Genomic DNA, 22,558 nt, shown 5'->3' with positions numbered 1-22,558 from the left:
GCCTAAACATAGTAGTGATATGACATCATGTCCATGTATCTGCACATCACATTGTTTTGTCACATAAAGTTTGATATTGTATACAGAGCTTAACGTATTTCTGTTTACCCACCATATATGGTATTATACATAAACTACAATAATGTAAATATTGAACAACCGAGTTTGTTACCTAATAAAGTTTTCTTGATAGAGATCTAAATGTACATTTAAATTTGTAAACGTCAGAGAATGACCAAAGTTTAAATTGATAATTGTGTACTGACAGCTACATTGGAACCTATTGTAAAGATGACAATACAGTATATTAATGATGATTTGACAATTTAACCAGTATACAATATAGTTAGACTGTATTTGAGTTATTTTAAAAAAACGCCGCTCATCATTCTCATGATTAGAACCGTCTACATGCATCTCAATATTAATTTATCAGCAAATGTTATCATAGACTCTTTTTTTCCAGACGTGCTTTAGGGTGTGCGCATGCCCAGTCCGAATTTTCCAAATAATCATTTTTTCAGCCTTTAGTAAACTAAGTACTGTATAAGCTACCACATGTTACTGTTTCCTAATGCTTCTGTTCTCTTGAATATAACTGCCTAAAGGCGCGACACGAAAACAGTAAGTTCAGCTTGAACTAATCTTTGTGTTATAACATACAGAGTTTAATGATCCCAATTTGCCTGCATTTATTTAATACTGAATACAGTAATAACTGATTTATATAATTTATAATAATATTATTACTGTATTACTTTAATAGTAATACTGAATTAATAATTGATATTATTGATATTATTACTGTATATCTTTTTATTATATTTTACCTGCCATCCAATATCACACAATGATGTTAAGCTCTGTTTACAGTCCACTATCAAACTTTATGTCAAAATGTGATGTGCCCATATATGAACATGATGATGTCATACCAATACCATATTTAAGCATATCAATAATATATTTGGGCGCATCACATTTTTTTGTCACATAAAGTTTGATAGTGTAGACAGAGCTTTAGCGTATGTTCACATATTTGTATTTGATGATATAAAAATTGAGCTACAGATTTGATATATACGATAGTAAATTGCCTCATTAGCATAATACATATTATATTGGTGTGAGGTATGGCAGAGTAAGTAGTTTTTGATAATATTAGACATTCATTTAAATGTATGAGGACATGATAGTCGATACTGTACATGGCCGACGACTCTACCTTGAAATTTAATGAAACAGTTTGAGAAATCCACCATAATCATATTCATCATTTCTAAGTAGCTTACTTCAAGCGCTTAAGGATACTTAACTATTACCGGCATAATTATCAGTAACAACAATTTTTTGCCGCATTGATTTACCGTATATTTCGGTGTATAAGTCGCACTTTTGACACGCAAATTTGACCTCTAAATTAAGGGTGCGTCTTATACACCGAACATAAATGCCTCACCACACAGATTGTACATAGGCCTAGCCTAGGCCTATCGTCACCTCGTTTGCTAGGCCTGAGTAGGCTAGGCCTAGCTAAAGTAACTAACTAACGTAACGGCAACCTGCTTCTGCCTAGTTTTCAAGGCATTTTAGCATGATGTTATACTAAAAATATGATGAAAAGATTTGTTCATTATGGCGATAAAATTTAATTTGTAAACGTTTACGTACGATTGGAATAGTATTTATTTATACAGTAGTTATACGCACGATCGCCGTACCCCCAGCGCAAGCCCTTCTTGGCGGCCACATGGTGTACGGTATTCGACTAGTATATTCTCCAGGTGATTTTAGCATGGACCTAGCGTATACACTTCTTAGATACATGGATACTAATCGAATACGATTGTCCGTGAAAACGTCCGCCCTCTCGAAATGATCGAGCGAGGCTAGCACACATGTACGTGTATACACACATGGTCATGCACTCGATGTTGCGGCTTGAGGCTGGGCGCGGCCGAGCCTAGGTAAGAAAAAACCTAAATAAAGGACGCCGTTGCAGATATAACAAAATATATTATTACAATAATATTGATTACAATTTAAAAAAACATTGTTTTGATGAAATATAAGGTGCGTCTTATACACCGACGATATAAAAAATACCGATATTTTACTCTCAGTTAGGGGGTGCGTCTTATACACAGGTGCGACTTATACACCGAAATATACGGTATTTTATTCATTAACAATATCTTCAAATCAATATTTTCATATTTCTTTTTGACATCCATTGGTCAGTACAGTACATTTGTATACAATATTTTAATTTTGTTAACAAATGAAGATTGTAAAGTCTTGGTTATCACATAAAAAACTTTATTACTGAAACTAAATCAAGTAAATCATTTAAAACAGTTATGGAATTCACTCACCTATTTTGTTCAAAGCTCCTCTTCATTACAATTATTTAAACAGAGATCAAAAGGTTATTTTTGTGAAATTCTTAGATTAAGAGAAATTTAATTTGCTATTTGTTTGTGTATTATGTTTAAGCAATTGTGGTTTTCCTTGTTTATTCTGTTATATTTGTTTAGGACCACAATGGAAATAAGTTTGCCGTCTCGGTACTTTTTTGTGTTTTTATCCTATTGATTTTATATCAGAATAAAGAAATAAAATAAATAAACACACTTACAGTACTGTGTGCCGTAAATGTTATATTTTTGATATTAATAATACTAAAAAAATAAAATAAAATTTGATATATATATGGTATTTCTATTTTTAAAATCTCACATTTCAGATAATTTTATTTATTGTTCTTGTAGGTATACGACAGCTTCAAGTGATACTGGTGAAAGTTAGTCTTCTTCTTGGCGTTCAAATTCATTCCAACGTAGCATACTTAGGTTTAGAAGAACCTCCAGTAGACCAGTCATGTGAAAGTAAGTTATTTTAATTTTGAAAACCTATGAATATTTAAAGTCTAACTTTTAATATAAAACAATTGTATTTATATATTTATTTATTCTGACTTTGTACTAAATGACACTTTCAGTGCTAAAGCATTGATTTCCAAAGTGGTTCAGTAGAGAAACATTAACAATATAATAAAAATAATTAAAAGACAACTAACAAAGTAATTTACCTTAGTACACACACATTTACAAAAAGGTAGAGCGTTCATATACATCCCATGAGCCTTTGCTGTAGTATTTTCTCACTTTGTACTGTATTTAAAAAAAAATTATTTACAGTACAAACAGTAATGTAATGACAATAAATTCATCGAATTAAAACAATAATAATGATGCAAGTTGATTAAATGATGGTTAAAATTGGAATCTATACATGTGTTACATCCAATCTACAGGTGCCTATTTTTATATTCTTAATAATATTCCAGACCAGCAAAAATTGTTATAAGCTCTGTCTACAATATCAAACTAGTTTGACAAAATAATTGTGATGTGCCCAAATATTTTAGTGATATTCCCAAATATGGTAGTGATATGCCCAAATATGGTAGTGATATGCCCAAAAATGGTAGTGATATGACATCATCATGTTGTGTGTTGTAAATCGCACTCCACAGGGGCAGTTTAGGAGTGTGTTAGGTGAGTGATCGCACTCACTCGCCTTAAAAAAGGCCTGCATCATCATGTCCATATGGGCACATCACATTTTTTTGTAACATAAAGTTTGATAGTGTAGACAAGGCTTTATTTTATTCGGTGATAAAAACAGAAATAACTTTTTATAAAACTTAAATTCAAATTGCGATTAACCAGATTACCTGAATCATCCTGACCAATGGTTAACAGTAGTATCACTTTCATAGAGTTTTGTTTGAATGTGTTCATGTCAAACTTATCGATGAACCCCAGGGTGTTATTATAAGATATGACTTCCTGTAGATTAATGAAATACTTCCCCGTCTTCCTAGGTGAACATCAAAGAATAATCTGTCTTTTCCAGCCACATCAACTTAGTATGCTTGGTTATTGGTTGTTGTACTTTAATAATAATAATAATAATAATTGGTTTTTACAATGTCACACCATGGCGGAATTGTTTAAAGATGTATTGTCCCACAAAAACATGAAAAATAAAGATTAATAAAATCAGATTTTGAATAGGCCATTTTGCAGTTTTTCACTTCTGTAGTAAAAAAAATGAATAAAAATAATTATTTCACTTATATAAAAAGAAAAGTAACGGTTAGTTAATTTTAACGTAAAAAAACATTGCCTGACACTGACAGACAATTTAGGTATATTTTGCTTTAAATTACATTTTTTTCAGGGAATTGGTTTTTTTTTCAATCCAGTTTTTGGTCAAAGTGAATAATTATTATGTTTCATCATATCTAAAATATTATTTTTTCAGGGGGACAATCTTTAACTCTCATCACCCAAATTATTAACCTTTCCACTGTTATTAGCATACTGTACCTTTACTGTCAAGTATACAACATACATTATTTTTTTCCATTTCAAATTATGATTTGCTGCTCATATTACATTGAATGATGCAATGTCAAGTCTAATAAGCATCTTCTAATTTTAAATATTCATATCTAGTATTTAAAGATACTTTTTTATTAAAAATATCAGGTACATTTATGATACTAAATATAATTGATCCACCAAGTGCGGATATATTTATAACCATAATATGTCATTCAGTCATATTGTATGTTCTGCATCATAAAAGCTCTGTCTACATTATCATTGACAAAAAAAGCGTGATGTGCCCAAATATGGTAGTGATATGCACAAATATGGTAGTGATATGCTCAAATATGACAGTAGTATGACATCATCTTGTCCATATATGGGCACATCACATTTTTTTGTTACAAAAATTTGATAGTGTAGACAGAGCTTAACATTCAATCACGTGATAAAAACTAGTTCCCTCAATCACTAATGCAGTTATTTAGAACTCCAATTTGTTCTTAAACGTGAATACAAATTTAAATTTCTGATCTGATGTTATAAATAGACTGCTAAACATGTTAATTTGTGTTCACCTTAGCATATGTTGATGGATATAGGAATGGCGGTGTGATCTCACACACATGTATGGCCAATTGCACACATATAAAAGAAGTAGAGATACTCCATTAGATCTTGTAAACGAGGACATCGAATATCAAGTACAGATTACATAAGAATTGTTTTGCAATTTGAGGATCTTAAAGTTCACAGTTTCTCTTGGAATTTGTCTATTCTCATTTCTGAAAAACTATAAAAAAAATTCTACCATGTTTTATTAAACACGTAGCCTCATGTTCAAGCATGCTTAACTTTTAAGTTTGAACATTAGGTAACCAGCCTTAATTTGGATTGCGTTTTGTTTACATCCAATATTCAATGGAAGCCAGCAAGGCTATTAAATAAGTTTTTCTCAGGCCAACTCAGACAGCATTGTATAACAAGGTCCGACTAACCGTCATTGGTGCTGTCTGAGTTGAATCCAGACGAGACGAGTGGTCATTGGGAGAACTTTAAACATGTTTAATTTTCTCTCGACGAGAAGACTCGTCAGGCCTCGTCATACGATGCTGTCTTAGTTAACATTTCAAAATTGTCCATTGCATCGTACTGTGTTGAAAACACACGTGTATATGTATAACACTGAAAGTAATCAAACCTTAATCTTATCACAATCTGATCAATAAATGATATTTGCGATAAAGGAAGAATAGGAGACTATATATTAACAACTTTATCTTTGCAGAGATTGGTTGGAGGGCAAAGGTCGCACCACAAGACCATCCCGTCTCGGAGTATGAGTTCAACGTCCTCATAGGAGCAGATGGCCGTAGGAACACTATAAACGGCAAGTCAATATTTGTAACAAATATGCAGTTTATTTTATTCTGTATTACCGTATATATATATTTATCTATTCAAATTTTGGCTTAAAATTTAAAATTTTACTTGGAATTTAATTTTGATTTAAAAATTAAAATTTTTACTTAAAAATTGTAAATTTTTACATTAAAAATTTAATTTTGGCTTAAAAATTTAATTTTGTCTTAAAAATTTGTAGTTGAGGCAAGTGATCATATCAACTTTGGAATGTTTTTACAGATATAAACAAACTAAAAAAGTCAAAATATGCGATTTCAAAATTATAAAAGTCCTTCAGATTGTATAGTTTGAACTTTTCAGTCCCAAGAGTCTGTATGTCCTCTCGGATTGAAACATAATTTTTTTTTTTTACTGAACTAAAGGGAAAGTAGAAAGAGGAAGAATAATCATTTAAATGATGAGTCAAATATTCCTGGTTTCGAAGTGACAGATTGTTAATATAAAATAAAAAACATGGGGAAGGAATATCAAAAAATTTGTGATTAAAGCTTTGTGCCAGAACAAATTTTACTGAGAAGGTAGAAACAATAGATTCATTGTACCATAATAAATGTATTAGAAAAATCAAGTAAGTTATTTTTAGCCGACGACTCCTTGTCCCAAATTACCTTTTGTCGTTCTGGATGTAAACACAAGAACCATTGTGTTACGATGCAACTTGCAGTTGAAATTAAGTTGGCCTACCATAGTTTGTTTGTTTCAGCTTGAAGCAACAAAAGCAAATATACTTTTCCACTCCTGGGACTTGCGTAGTTTGTTGGTTCTGTGAGTTTTATACTATCAACATCTCGTTACTAATAGTAGTCAAAACAAGTAATGTCAGTACAATATCAGCTAGTCGTACAGTTCCCTACGCTGTATGAAAATTTTAAATATATAAAAACAAGGCCATATATATGGCTGCAGTCGCATGCTCAAATTTGAGTTAGTGTTTACCAACTGACCATCCGACTGACATAGTGAGCTGTAGAGTGAAAATTAAGACTTATTATTTTACTAATACTAGTAAAGTTATGTTTGCAGTTACATCATGTGTTTTAAAAAGTAAAGTCATGAAGAGAGGAATAGATTCTGTAATATTATGTAAACAATAACATTTTTATTGTAAGTTTTTTAATGTCTTTTATGAATGTTTTTAATCAATTGCTTTAAAAAACAGGACCATATGTAAAACAGTGCAATATCTACACCTGATATGTTTTTATCCTGTCTAAATATGTTTTTAAATAAATGAATAAAAAAAAATATTAAAAAATATTAAACATAATAACATAACTAAAACATAACCTAATATAGTAATATCTAACAATATTAGGCCTATTATTTACCATATTTACTCCTTTGCATAACCGCCACTTATTACAGTATATCATTATGTTAGTGGTGTTTTGTTTCTTTATATTGAATAGTGTGGTTATGCCCACATCATTATATAACCTACAGTTTCCTTTCTCTACGATTATAGAAAAACCAATTTCAAAAGACATAATACGCCATTTCACGGTCACTTTACCTTTTCCAAGGTCAAGACCAAAAGGTCTTAAACACCAAAATCCATGTATTATTGTTGTTTAAGCTATATGGATTGTAATTTTCAGTTTTACCTGTATGTCAACTGACCTCTCAAAAAAACCTGTGTATAAACCATATCTCTATGGTAATACAGTAATTAATTATTGGTTGTTTCAGCGTCAGGCATGGTTTGAAAGAACAATGATATACTGTAGGTCTACTTTTTACAATGTAAATAAACATTCACACAATATAATAATTATTATTTTGACAACCTCATCTTGCGGTTGGAAGATTATTGGAACCAAATTGTTAAGTTTTCCCTTTATCTAAAGTCTGAAGGTAAATTGTCTGGTCATTTCCTTGCATTTCTGGTTTTTAAAAAATGTGTAATAAGACAACGGTGCGACTTAATGGCAACTATTGAATGATTAAGCGATATTGGAAAATAACAAACCAAAACATTTAAGGAACAGTTTAGGGAAATTGTTTTTCTTTTACCAGTTTGGTCATTTTTAATCTACAGAAACATATGATCTTCATTTAATAATGGCCTTGATCACTAGCTTTTAAAGATTACATGGTATTAGCAAAGAGAATGTCAATATATCTCACAAAGTTCAAACCATTTAATATCTTCCTTATATTTGACAAGTAATTTAAATGTCAATACAGTAGTAATAATATTTGACAATATTCAAAATAATAGTTTATAATTCTTAGCGCATGTAAGCAAGCTCTCAATACGCTGTACATTTTACCCAGGTAATTTTTCGAAACAAATTATGTATGGAAACATACTCCTATAATAATAATAATGCAGCTAGTAAACAGCACAAAGTTGTGTCTTGATCGATAAAATGTTTTAAATAGGAAAATAAATAAGTAGTGAAAGATTGAGTCAACCAATGTAAGAATATTCTTGTTGCAGTTAAATATGGTTGTGTTCATTACTTCATTTTCTAAATCAATTTTCTAAAAAACACGGAGGTGGTATAAATACCTGATCTTTATGTAATATAATATTAACTGGGAGAAATTTTAAAGGTTATATAATTTTGATTTGGCATGTAAGCCTTATTAGTTGGCAAACTTGATCTAGTGTACTCTAATGTGATCGGGAACATCAATAACAATCTCAATGCTTTGTCAAGTGTGTAAAATAAGCTGATTAATTAATTTGAATAATGTGACTGGTGACCCGATGTAAATAATCGCAAACAAAAGTAGTATAAAAAGTAATAATTTGACTGCGATTGACTCCAATTGTGTTATATAAACTAGTTTAGACCGGTGTTTATGTGCCCAAGAAATATAATAAATACTACAAAATAAAGGGGAAAAATTGAAAATTAATTGGGTATCAAAATTACCAGCTTGCACTGAGAAGGTTTGAAGCTAACCGCCTAAGGTTGGGAAGTGGGGAGTGGGTACCTGCTCTAGGATGGATAATTTTTTTTCTAGTGATATGATTTGCTTACAACATTTCAGTTGATATGATTATGGAACTATTTCACAATATTTTAATTCAATTCAATTCAAATAAACATTTATTTCTTTCATATTCATATTTGAGTAAAATATTTGTAAAAACTGGACACTAGCTAGTAGCATACTATAATTTTTCTGAGAATATTTCAAATTATGGATTTGCTTGATATTTGATATTAACGTCTTAATGGGGTTAGGTTTCTGAACTACTTATTTGATTGGCAGGTGACCTGATATTATTAAATGGTTTTTAAATCATATGAATATCACTTAAATCTAATTTTTATCTGCAAGGTTCTATTAAATATGTATTGTCCCTCAAAAACATGAAAAATGAAGATTAATAAAATCAGACTTTAAATTGGCCATTTTGTTTTAATAAAGTTATTCACTTCTGTAAAAAAAACAAAACAAAATCATTATTTCGCTTCACATAAAAAGACAAAAGAAACAGTTAATTTTAACCAAAAAAACCATTGTCTGACAAACAATTTAAGTATTTTTTGCTTTAAATTACATTTTTTCAGGTAAATAATTTTTTTTTTCAATCCAGTTTTTGGTCAAAGTGAATAACTATTATGTTACATTAAAATGGCATATTAAAAAAAAATTGAAACAAAACAATTTTTAGGGGGAACAATAAATTTCCAAACTTTTGATAAATTAACTATAAAAATGAATAAATTGATGAAGAAATTCTTGTTGGCGTCCAGCAGACACAATCAAATTTGATCTACTTTTAATGTGTTATGCTCGACATAATGACATTACTACAGGATGTTACAAATGAACACTATTTCATTATATACTAAAAGTAAGCTAAAAATATTGCCCCATTTTAAATACCGGTATGTACATTTTTTTTAAATAGGTTTTGAGCGGAAAGAGTTTAGAGGAAAACTAGCTATTGGAATCACTGCGAATCTGATAAACCGCCATAGCAGTGAGGAAGCTAGAGTGGAGGAAATCAGTGGGGTTGCATTTATTTTTAACCAGAAGTTTTTCAAAGATTTGAATCATGAGACGGGAATAGATTTAGAGAATATAGTTTATTACAAAGATGATACGCATTATTTTGTGATGACTGCCAAGAAACAAAGTTTAATCAAGAAGGGTGTAATAAAGAAAGTAAGTTTTATTTTGTGCCTAGCTTACCTGGATAAACCGACAATAGCCCTTTCTCCTCGAAGAGCGAGATATAACTTGAGAAGTGGACATTTTCTTTGAACACAATATACTATTATTGTGTCTAAAGGCCACTGTGACATATTTTGTTATCGTTTGCCAGTAAAATTTTGGTCAGATCTTTTTGCCTTTTGCCTTTATGCAAGTAATTCTCAGGTGGGTTTTATTTCACAAGTATTCTCAATGTACTTATTATTAAGTACGAATTACAACCAAATCAATTACTCAACACCTTAAAGCAAAGCTACTCCACAGTAGTTAGTTACAAACAATTAAAGTACAATTTCCTTAACATAAATTATTATTTTGTTAGGATTACGCTGACGTAGCCAGTCTTCTATCGCAATCAAACATCAGCCAAGAAAAACTACAAGGATACGCATCGGAAGCTGCCGACTTTTCAACGAACCGCCAATTACCACATTTAGACTATGCACTGAACCACTATGGCTTATCAGATGTGGCTATGTTTGATTTCACATCTTTGTTTCAGGCTGTCAATGCAGCCAGGATTCATGAACGAAATGGACACCATCTTTTAATGGGTCTTGTAGGAGACAGTCTGGTTGAGGTATGCTTTTGACAAATTAACCATTTTAAAATTGTTATATTCTTTACCTGTATATAATGCACTTGTCAATTGTATGACCCACTATATGACCCCGGGAGAGGTGCCTCATGGGTGCGTCATTTACAAATAATCAAGATGGTACGTCACATCAATGGACAATGTCCGTCACTTTACCACCCACCATATCATAAACAACATGTCACAGTGCGTCAAAATGGGTGCGTCATTACTAATGGAATGTGTTTTTCATTATTTTCACCATTGGTATTATGCTATCTAAAAATTTACAATAGTTGTCTTTTTTTTTCAGCCCTTTTGGCCAACAGGATCTGGTTGTGCCCGTGGATTTCTAGGAGCATTTGATGCTGCCTGGATGATCAGAGAATGGTCTATTGGCAAAAAAACGCCGCTTGAAGTACTTGCTGAAAGAGAGAGTATATACCGGCTCTTGCCGCAGACCACGCCAGAGAATCTTTGCAAGGATTATGACCAGTATGGAATTGATCCTAAAACCAGATATCCTGCCATCAACCCTAAAGCAGTGCTGCCATTTGAGACTCTGCAATACTTTGATACCACCAATGAGAGGCTAAAACAAGAATTGAAAACTATGGGCCCTATTGAACAACCACAGTTGAAGCCTAAAACAGGTAATTTTAGATTCTTGTCACTACTTATATGATATTTATTTCAGTTAGTGGGAATTAGTATAAAGCCATTTTTCTACTAGCCCAATTTGCTCCAGGTTATACACATGTGTATTCATGTCTCATCTTCCAAATCCCTCTTTACTCATGAATATTAGCTGACGCTTTGGATTCGCCAAATTTGTCTAGTTGAAAATCGATCTTAAACCTTGGGTTTTCAACAGGCACTTTGCAGGCTAAATGCAACCTGTGAGTGCATTTCTTAGATCCTCCAAAGAGATAATATTTTTTTTTTAAAGTTTAAAGTAAGATATAACACCCTCCCCCAAGTATAGGTGTCGATGGATCACCTAAGCCATAACGCTAAGTATTATTAAAACCCTGGTTTCTAAACTAAAGTAATTTTTTTTCATATCATTACTCTTCACTAACAAACACTATTGTCGCATGCTAAAGCTCTGTCTACACTATCAAACTTTATGTGATGTGATGTGCCCATATATGGACATGATGATGTCATATCACACTTTTTTTTTTAAAACTTGTAGACAGAACTTAATACTTGCCTTTATCCAACAATATATGCCTACAAAATGGTTTTATATAATATTGTAAGCAAATTTATTGCTCAATAAAAGTGTTTTTATAGATAATTGATTAGTTATAACCAATTCCTTTTGTTTCAGTTCCGGTAATCAGATCTAACAAGCTGCTGATGTGGTGTCAACGTGTCACAGACAGTTATAAAAATGTCAATGTTGAAAACTTGACGACATCGTTCAAGAGTGGTTTAGCTCTCTGTGCTATTATCCACCGATACAGGCCGCATCTTATGTAAGTGGTTACCGTCAACTCTCACAAAACCAAACCGTGTGAGAACGGCAAACTTTCCCTTTAACTAATATGTACAATTCTGAAAACTAAATTTCCAGGAAACCATACACTCCAGTTTAAGCCTTGTCAATCCATATCTGATTTTGAGGGATCTGACAGTAGACTCTTTTGGAAAGCTTTTGATTTGTGGCGAACTAGGAACAAGTTAGATCAATATGTGTTGTTAATTTAAAATAGAAAGCACCAACACTATGTTGAGGGTAAAGAATCGCATCTTAACTCCCCCGCACCTAGTTAGGCTGATAATCTCCATATTATCTCGCATTTAAAGATCTGTCTACACTATCAAACTGTATGTGACAGAAAAATGTGATATGCCCATAATATAGACATGATGATGTTCAAGTTCAAGTCAAGTTCAAATTTATTCACATAATGCAAACATATACAAAATATAAAGATACAAATGGTTGGAAATTACCATTATTTTAAGCATATCACTACCATATTTGGCCACATCACACTTTTTTTGTCAAACTAGTTTGATTATAGCTTTAAACCACCTATTTATGATTTGTATAGTAAATTTCCAATACTCCCAAATATAAAAACTAATATTAAAATTAGAAACATTTTACATTCAAGATTTAGATTTTTTAAAGATTAATTTAGTGCAACATAACTTGTAATATACAGGCTTAAAAATATCTGGTTTTAAAAGTCTTATTTTGAGGCTTAGGAAGTACTACTTATCAGACAGACCATGATGCCTTGTACTTCCTTCTTGTATGAACCATTTGTAATTGTAACCAGGAGTAGTAATGTGTACATGATGGAATGTCTTATGTTTCAGTTAATTTAAACAATTATTAGTTTAAGTGAATTAAGAAAAATATTATTTTTTTTATTTAAAAATTACAGTACTACCGAAATATCTTTTCGTGCCTAGCCTACCTGGATAAACCAACAATAGCTGTTCTCTTTTGAGGGAGAGCCATGACACAAATAGAATAAAGTTCCTTAAACATCCTCATATAATTTAAATGTACCACTGTCATATTCGAGCTACAATGATATTGATAATGTTTAGTATAAAAGACCTCAACACATATATTTATTGTTTGACAGACCTTTTCATAGTCTATCTCCAAATGACGTAGCAAAGAATAACCAATTAGCATTTGACATAGCGGAAAATGAGTTGGGAATTTCACCCATAATGACAGGCAATGAGATGGCTACGGGCAGAGAGCCAGACAAGTTAAAAATGGTAGCGTATATAGCACAATTCTATGATACATTTAAAGAAGAGGTACCAGGAACTATAGGTAAGGACAAGCATTTGTAATTATTTTAGACTTTATAACTAGTACCCATTTATTGTCATTTAACATCCATTCTAAAGATCTGCCTACACTATCACACTAGTAGTGATATGCCTAAATATGGTAGTGGTATGACATCATCATGTCCATATATGGGCACATCACATTTTTTTGTCACACAAAGTTTGATAGTATAGACAGAGCTAAATATTGTTTAAGTAGCGTCATTTTATGGACCAGCGTGGAAAAATTAGTAGATTTTGTATTTTTCTATGCTTTTATTCTTAAACAAACCTTTATTAGTTGTCTTTTTGTGTTAATTTGATATTTTTGCACTATTAGCAGAGACAGATGCAACGACTTCGCCAGTGATGCGAACAAGCAAACCTCGTCATTCCATCCTAGCTAGGCTCAGCCATCGATTCAAGAAGTCACCCAAGGCCAAAGATCGTGAAATTGAAGACAAAGACGAAGCCAACAAGGAGAATAAGGAAAATAAGAAGATAAAGAGTCCAGGAAGTAGCAAGAAGTCCAAAAAGGTTGGTTGATTTTTTTTTTATACGCATCCCAGGGATGTCACCAGCTTTTTTTGAATGCCGGTTGCCAATAAATTCTCCTCGTGGGTCGCCATTATTAGGCCTACATGAATATCGTAGTAATAATAGTGGTGGTTGGCAGCCTGTAAATCCTGGTTAAAAACTTTGAGTGCTGGACGGGCCTGTCCGGCTCCAACATGGGTGGTGACATCCTTGGCATCCAACAGCGACTAACTCACCAATTACAGGGTAGATAAACTATTTAATAATTTATCATACTATTTCTTGTTTGGTTGGGATCATTTTTTAATTTTTGTTTTCTTGTGTTAATTACTTTTTATTGTCTTGTGTTAATTACTTTTTATTGTCTTGTGTTAATTGAAAATACCCACTTTGATGTAGCACCATTCTTGCTTTATTTCATTGTAGGTGTTATATATAAATCGGTACTCAATGTAAGACTATTAGCACTTGTGGAATTATCACCTTGGATTAAGTGTAATTTTTTATAAATGATATTTGTGACATGTGTTTTCATGACTTTTTATGAAATAAACGATTTTTATGAAGTAAAAGTGTATAGCATGGTATAAATGGTAGACCTTCAGTATACCAGCAGTACCAGAAGTATCCGTCAATGACGGCCATGTGTCTTCAGAAGAAGACGGCTACAAGAACAGTAACAATATGTAACAAACTAAACAATAATTAATTTACCATAGTTAAATTGTTTTTAATAAACATATTTTCAACATTTATTTTCTAGGTTGAACAGAAGGATAAGTATAATGGTGGAGCTGGTCTCGCCAACAATCAAGTGCAACTGAGGAACAAACAACCACCAAAGGACCTGAAGGTTGATGTCAGCCAAAACCGTGTGAGTGGCTTACGAAGCCAACTCACGACGCAATTTGAAATTCTAGCTGGTGTACGGCGTGAGGATGGCACGCCACTCAATCAGCAGCAGCAGATCCAACGACCAGTAAGGCCGGTTAGTGAGATAGTCAAATCACTGAACGAGGCTTCCGGGGTAGGAAAAAATCATCTGAAAATTCTTTTTATCAAAATTTTTATTTTTGCAAAAAAAATATTGCTTCTTTTCTAGTCAGCATTATATTATGCACTAAACAAAAAACTGAATGCTTTAGAAATTTTTTTTATTATTATTAACGCATTTTCGTTGGCTATAAAACATGTAACTGCATGTAGATTTTAAACATTTTTTTCCTACTTTCGGATATTCCATTGTAATTTCATTTTTTAATTTGTCATAATGAGCAGTGGGATCAAAACTGGAAGCCGTTCGCGCAGTGTCTTCAACACGTCTGTAGTGTCTAAAGGCATTTAGAGAGTGTCACAACACATCTATAGTGTCTAAAGGCATTTAGACAGTGCTTAAACACATTTATAGTGTCTAAAGGCATTTAGACAGTGGTTAAACACATTTATAGTGTCTAAAGGCATTTAGACAGTGTATGTTGTGTGGCACACAATGCTATAAACATGTCTATCATTGTATACACATGTAGACATCTGTAGTATCTAAAGGCATTTAGACAAGATCTACAGACACATTTTGGTATTTTACACTTTTGTCTTCCAAAGGCATTTATAATAGTGTAAGCACATGTCTACAGTGCTTGGTTTTAAATAGTGTTTATTAGCATTTATGCTAAAGATTTAAATAGAACAGGAATTGCTTATAGAACAAGAATCAGCATTGTTTCTTAAAATACAATTGTCTTCATTGTAAGTATTCTTTTATATCAATAAATTAATTTACTAAATAGCATAAAAGAGTGCTAAAAATTGTATAAAACAAGTAGCTATATATTAAAATTCAAAAATGACATAAAGCAATTAAAGCAAATTTATTGCAGTAGTGCTTTGAGATATATAATGATTTATTTTTTACAAAATACCATCAAAAACTTTGAGAATGAAATAAGATCAGGTAAGTTTTGATGGTTTATGACTATCAATATTATGTATCATGCTTTTAAATAGTGGATTTTGTATTTAATATGAAAACTAACTGATTGTATTTTTCTGCTAACACTGTACCATTATTCCCTCCAAACCTTTGCTTACTTAGACCTCTAAGCATTTTGAGCCGCCACCTCCAGCCATCAACAATAGTGACATGTGCTTTTTCTGCGGCAAGCGTATTTACGTTATGGAACGTATGAGCGTTGAGGGCCTCTTCTTTCACAGTTCATGCTTCAAATGTTATTACTGCGGAATCTCACTACGTGTTGGAAGTCACAACTACACGCCAGACGCCGAGAATAAACATGATGGTAGGTTAAGAATAATTTTATACTTCAATCGTAAACAAAACTACACATTTTAGTATTATTTTTGTTTATTTCATATACAATCATACATAATTTAATTTAAGCTCTGCTATCTCTGTGAACATCTAAACCTTTTACCGCAGTCGCCGTTGCTGAAATGACAGTCACCCTGATATTTCAAAATGAAGATGTTTGGCAATAAAATTCTCTTGTTTAGTTGCTTCCTTTTTCCTATATTTTCTTCTGAGATGGCCAATTTCATTTAATTTTTTATTCAAATTTTTTGTGCATTATTTTATTTTGTTTATCTTTATAAATTCTATTTATTTAATTTTAATTGTTACATGTTTTTGTCTGGTCATATTGTATTTTTGTGAGGGTCTCTAATGATCAGCCTCGGCTGGATGGACAACCCTCGTAAAATATTGTTGAAATAAAAATAAAATAATTAATTTAAATTGATAGTCTGTAGGATATAAAACAGAAATATGATTTAGGATTATAAAGATAACATCAATGCAGACACCTGTAATAGCTCACTTTCTGTTTGTATCTAATACTTGATCAAAGTAATATCTGTATTGTGTAGCCTACTACGATATTGCTCAATAACCATGCAGTAATTGATTTTTAAAGGCATTAAAATCCCAACCCTATAGGTCAAATTTACCTCAACATGTATTCAATTTATGTTGAGACAGATTTAATACTTAATAATAACTTTTTCTCATTCTCACAGATTTCCTCATCTTTATCGTTTCAAAAATTAATTAAATAATTTTCAGTGTATCACCGGGCAGTTTGGAATTTATTTCTAAGCCTGTTGTGTTTATAATATACAGGACTGTTATATATTTATATATAATATATATAAACACTTGTACTGATGAAGGGCTAGTGTTGACCAAAAGCTCTGCTAACTTTTCTGGCTGTTTTACTTTATCGTTTTGATTTAGCTTTTCGCTTTTTTGTTTGTATCTCCATTGGGATCCAGCCACTGATACCCACAGCATTGTCATTTTTTCAGTGCTTATTTTATTTTGTATCTCCATTGAGCCCCAGCCACTGATACCCACAGCATTGTCATTTTTCAGTAACTTGGATTGATATATAAAAGAAATAGATATTAAATTTAGGATATAAAATCAAAGATTTTATGAATCAAAACATAAAATAATATGTGTTATGTGGCATATTGTGCTATGTCGGTTAAAAGTTAAAAAAAAACCTGTTGAGACTGAGTGGTCTCCAATCAGCTGTTGCTTGCTGCAATGCCAGGATGTAGCAATTAAGGCTTTAATTATCTTATTCAGATTGTAGGTCACGGGGTCAATGAAAGTATCTCGTGTATCCTACTAAAATGTATAAGAAAAGTGATTATAGTATTGTGTAGATGTTGTGATAGGAGTGAATGACATGGCTAATATGCAATTTAGTTTTGTAACAGTTTTGATTTAGGAATTCAATTAAAAAATGAAAAGGAAAAGTAACAGTTTTTATTGCTTATTCCAAATACATTCATTTATGAGTATTAGTTTATGTAAAGTAGTTCAAAATGCTAATAAAGAACTATTAATATTTTAATTTAAAAGAGTTCAGAAATTGTAATTAATTATATAGATTATTACAGATCATACAACGATAACATTGTTATGACAAAATTAGTTATATAAATTCAGTTTGATATTTAAATCTGAAATGTTTAAACTTATTTTTCTGAAAGTATTTATTTTGAAGAGATTCTTATTCTCAAATGGTTTATATCTCTAATCTCTAGAAATGGAATATATAGTTATGTCCTCTTCTTGTGCTAATCAATTTAAATAATTATTTAAGGACAATAGATTTAAAATCTTAATCTCAAATTGTTTTCTTTTATAGGAAAGTTTTTCTGTCGCTTACATGTTGGTAAACAGTACGCAACACGCAAAAGACGTATTGAAGATACGACAGACGCTTCAATACCTCCTCCTGCTATTAAGATATGTACACCCACAACACCACAGTTACCTGAACTGACTCCTCAAGTGGCAACCACGCCCACTCCTAAAGACAACTTGATTGCACCATTGCATAAGAAATATAGAGCAACGCCTGAGAGGGTTGGTAAGTAGGGGTAAACTGATTCTGTGATGATGTCAAGAAGATTGTGATGATGTCATCAAGATTATGATGATGGCACAAAGGTGATGATGTCATCCAGATTATGATGTCACCAATATAATGCTGTAAAGGTCATACAGAAATCATATTTAATCGGTCCAAATTGATATGATTATTATGTAAATGGGAGAATAACCTGCAACTTGCAGCCTACTTGGCTGAATTGCGCACAGGTGTATGAAACATACCGCAACTTTGTTTTCCCCTTCGTGTTGAGTGGTGCCACCAAATGGCGCCCGTTCGTCTGTCCACAACGACATTACTATATTGTTTAATTCTTTTTCTGCACTCTCTGTTTCTAATAGAACTTGAAAATATGCACGCAAACATAAAGGCAGGACTGGTGGAAGTATCTGAGGAACAGTTGGCCCTCTATAACCTTGGTAGCTCAATGATTATGGACTCGGAAGACTTTAGGTATATTTCGTAACTATCCATATATAGATATTGGTTTCTATTAAGCCTACTAAATTTGACCAGATTGTGTGTTCATTAAGCTCTGTCAACACTATCAAACTTTATGTGACAAACAAATTTGATGTACCCATTTGTGGTCATGATGATGTCATATCACTACCATATTTGGGTATATCACTACCATATTTGGGTATATCACTACCATATTCAATACCATCATGTAGCATACCAAGAACGTATATCAAGCTAATACACCAGTATATTATAAGTACAACTCCACACATATTATTTGGTTATTTGTACACCTATTATACTGCTTCATTTAATAACAGTATTACATACGTAACATAACACAAATAATTTGACCATCTATAACTTCATTCAATATGTCTACTTGGTACTCCAAACTATTTACTAAAGTAAAGTTTTGATTCTTTTTCATTTTTCCAGCTCTTCTGATGAGTACGATGCTGAGATAGAGTATGAGTATGAGGGTGCTGTGAGTCGCCTCTCTGCCATGGTTGCACCCATCACAGATGACATGGATGAAGACTTTGAAGATGATGATGAGGAATTCTCTGAAATTGATGAAGAGGATGAAGAATATAGTGATGATGATGACGAGGTATATGATGAGGACGAGGTAGTAGATGAAGAGGAAGGTGTGTTATTTATATTTGAATATTTATATTGATATTCTTTCATTATTTAATATGTATTCATGCAAATTTGCCAGGGATCATACAGCACTATTTATAAACAATTTCAAAGTTTCAGTTCATTTTTATTGTTTCACACAATATAATATAAAAAAATATACAGAACATTTGATTAATTAATAATTATAATTGTGTGAGGAGTACACATTAAGGAAGGTTTTAAGTTTGGTCCTCCAGATCATATAAACAGTTTTACATTTATTTACCCCAACTAGACAGTTCAAAATCTTTCAAAATCGGAAGAATGAAAACAAATCTAATTTCACGGTATCTTTGGGGTGAATAGATTGTTGCTAATTGAATCATGATATCGTTTTGCAAAATTAAAAGTGGTAATAATTATTTCCAGGTTCAGAGGAAAGTGAGTATTCAGATGATGAAGATTCTGAATATGATGAAGAGTCTGATGAGAGTGATGAGGAGGAGGAGGAGGAGGAGGAAGAAGAAAAGCCAATTGAAAAGAGACAATCGTTTTCTCACCAAAAGAGTGTGATAGATTTAAAACAACAATGGCTTATGTCTCAAGCAGTTCCAACGCAACCATGGCGCCCTCCTTCTCTTGTTAATCTGGCTAAAACCGAAGAAGTGAAAGAGGTTGACGAAACGAAAGAGGATGTTATAAATGATGACATTTCAAATGAAGATCAAATTGATATTGAATTAGATAATGAAATGAACAATGATGTGGAAGAAGTGATTGAAGAAAAAGCAGAGAGATGGCAGGATGTAATGGCAGCTGCTATAGCATCTTATGAAGATGATCTTAGTGGTAATAGATGGCATGAATCTGTTGGCAGAGTCAAAGATGCCATGGCAGCCAGTGAGGATCAACAAGAAGCTTCTGATACAGAAACTTCTTCCAGGACTTCTACATTAAATAAAACGAATGATTCTACCGCTAACACTGGCAAAAGGAAACCAAAGCGTACAAATTTTCAATCTATATCCGCACTTTCGGAAATTAGTTTAACAATTTCAACTCCGTCCAGTTCAATTCCTTCTTCTCCAGTTTCCTCGGTTAATTTAGAATCTATGTCTTATCAAGAAGACACTTTAGGGGAATATTTAAAAGCAAGTCCCAAATCGGAACTTGATGTTATCTCAGGGTCACCACTTTCTACTGAAAGGTTAGACATGTCTTTGAATATGAGCCAGGACGTGGATAATACTTTACACGAGAACGTGCTTTCGGAGGAAATGATATCGTTGTCCCCAGAGACACCGGAGCAAAATGTTGTATCATCTTTGCAAGAACTTTCAGAAACTCCAGAAGTTGAAGATAAACCTGTATTGTTACCTAAAAGACCTAAATCAATTTTATCACCCAGATCAATTTTAACACGTAAATCCTCTGCGACTCCTCCGACAGTCACAAAACGTACTGAACAAAAAATTCGCCCACCAAGTATTATATATGGGTCGTTCCATGATTCATTGAGGGATGTTCCTTCAATTGATGATGTTGAGGATGAAGTGCTTCAAAATGAAAGCATTGGCATGGTTTTAAAAGACAATAATGACGTTTTTGAAGACGTTTCCCATCTTGAGGTGCCAACTCTGCAGGCAGAGTCTCTTAAAACGGACACTTTAAGAACAAGGAGTAAAAAGAAAAACACAAGCGGAACCACTAGAGCTATTCTGGATAAAAGACGCGATACACCTCGTTCACCACGAAGAACTGGTGGTGTTAGAAGGAGTCTGCCTTCTTCTCCTAGTGAGAACTCGTCACCAACGATAACGTGTAACGAGAAAGAAAAAGCAAAACAATTACTTTTAGAAAAACTAGAAGGAACCTCCACTACGCCTGATGTGTGTCCTGCTGGTGATGTGTCAAGTGACTATAGAGACATTTCTGAACTTGTTACTCCAAAATCACCAGATCTTAACCTTATAAGGTACGAAAATGGCATTCCATCGTCGGAATCTAGATCAAAAGAAAAACGTTCAAGACTTAGTCGAATGAAACTGAAGAATGCCAAGCGAAAAAGTACATCAAATGATCGTACGACAGAAAGGGTAAAGAAAAATAGAAAGGGTAGGAAATCGATGGAATACATTGGCACTTCTTCTGAGAACATGTCGTATGTAGATGAGAAACCTAGGAGTGAGAGGGCGCCCATTGTCAGTATTGATGATGATGAGGTAGACCCATCAATGCCAGACGTTGTTGCTGGATCAACACCGAAGTTTGGTAGCAAATTCCATAGGCCAGGTTTGTAATATGAAGGATTTTAAATTATCTATAAACAAAATTGAACAAAAGAATGTACCAAAATACCTAATAATGATGAACTATTTTTGCTTTTTTTACTTTACTAATACTTTTTTCCTATGTTCATTTCGGTCCATCATTTCTTGTACAAATAGGTAACAGTTTTTATCCAGCTGCCATTTGGGCACCGAATGCTTGTCAGTATGTGACATTTTGAATTGTAATTTTTTTTTTTTTTTTATCATCTGTTTTTGTATATCTCTGTATATTTTGACATCAAAATAATTTTCCACTGATGAATTTTTTTTGTTTTTATTTGTTTATTTATTTAATCACACTCTTAGTGAACAAATATATAAATTATAATATTAAAAAAAACAGAGATAAAAACATCATAAAATAACAAGTTTTAACTGTTCTACAACACCAAATAAATAATGATCAAACGAGTTCACTCAACATTTTTTTTATTTATTTTTTTCCCCCGAATGATGAATGAATGTAAACAAGTTATATTTAATATTTTTTAATAGCCCGTAGACTTACAATTGACCCCAAGTTGAATGCAAACATTGATGACCTAGCTGAATCGAGTGATGATGATGATTATTCAAATCAACCGGTGGTTGTATCTGATACTAAACCAAAGAAGTCACCTCGACGAATGTGGGGCAAGAAGTTTAAGGTGAGAAAACGATGGTTTACTCTTATGTTCTAAACATGGTTCACATCTAATTTATGTCTGTAATACGCTATACTTGATCACAATGTTGCATAAAGGCGAATTTACACAGACGAGCAGTAAAGGTAAGCGGAAAACCTTC

The 22,558-nt window shown here is 32.4% G+C and overlaps 1 protein-coding gene across 8 annotated transcripts in view; it reads left to right on the top strand.

Annotated features, from left to right (window-relative positions):
* The window catches only part of LOC140040999 (protein-methionine sulfoxide oxidase mical3b-like), a 53,753-nt gene that overhangs the window by 17,813 nt on the left and 13,382 nt on the right, over positions 1-22,558 (top strand). For 6 of the 8 annotated variants that reach the window (XM_072087335.1, XM_072087333.1, XM_072087337.1 and 3 more), the window contains exons 4-18: positions 2,772-2,888; positions 5,689-5,790; positions 9,700-9,956; positions 10,327-10,584; positions 10,895-11,234; positions 11,918-12,065; positions 13,194-13,393; positions 13,733-13,929; positions 14,693-14,956; positions 16,022-16,226; positions 18,105-18,329; positions 18,692-18,803; positions 19,254-19,465; positions 19,872-21,734; positions 22,268-22,419. In XM_072087335.1, the coding sequence (XP_071943436.1) occupies positions 2,772-2,888; positions 5,689-5,790; positions 9,700-9,956; positions 10,327-10,584; positions 10,895-11,234; positions 11,918-12,065; positions 13,194-13,393; positions 13,733-13,929; positions 14,693-14,956; positions 16,022-16,226; positions 18,105-18,329; positions 18,692-18,803; positions 19,254-19,465; positions 19,872-21,734; positions 22,268-22,419 (4,652 nt within the window). The remainder of the gene's footprint in view (positions 1-2,771; positions 2,889-5,688; positions 5,791-9,699; positions 9,957-10,326; positions 10,585-10,894; positions 11,235-11,917; positions 12,066-13,193; positions 13,394-13,732; positions 13,930-14,692; positions 14,957-16,021; positions 16,227-18,104; positions 18,330-18,691; positions 18,804-19,253; positions 19,466-19,871; positions 21,735-22,267; positions 22,420-22,558) is intronic. The other 2 variants (XM_072087332.1, XM_072087334.1) reach the window with 2 other exon arrangements.

The sequence above is a fragment of the Antedon mediterranea genome, chromosome 2, assembly GCF_964355755.1.
Source record: "Antedon mediterranea chromosome 2, ecAntMedi1.1, whole genome shotgun sequence".
Lineage (NCBI taxonomy): Eukaryota > Metazoa > Echinodermata > Crinoidea > Comatulida > Antedonidae > Antedon > Antedon mediterranea.
The sequence above is the reverse complement of the archived record's forward strand: the minus strand, read 5'-3'. Positions and strand labels throughout refer to the sequence as shown.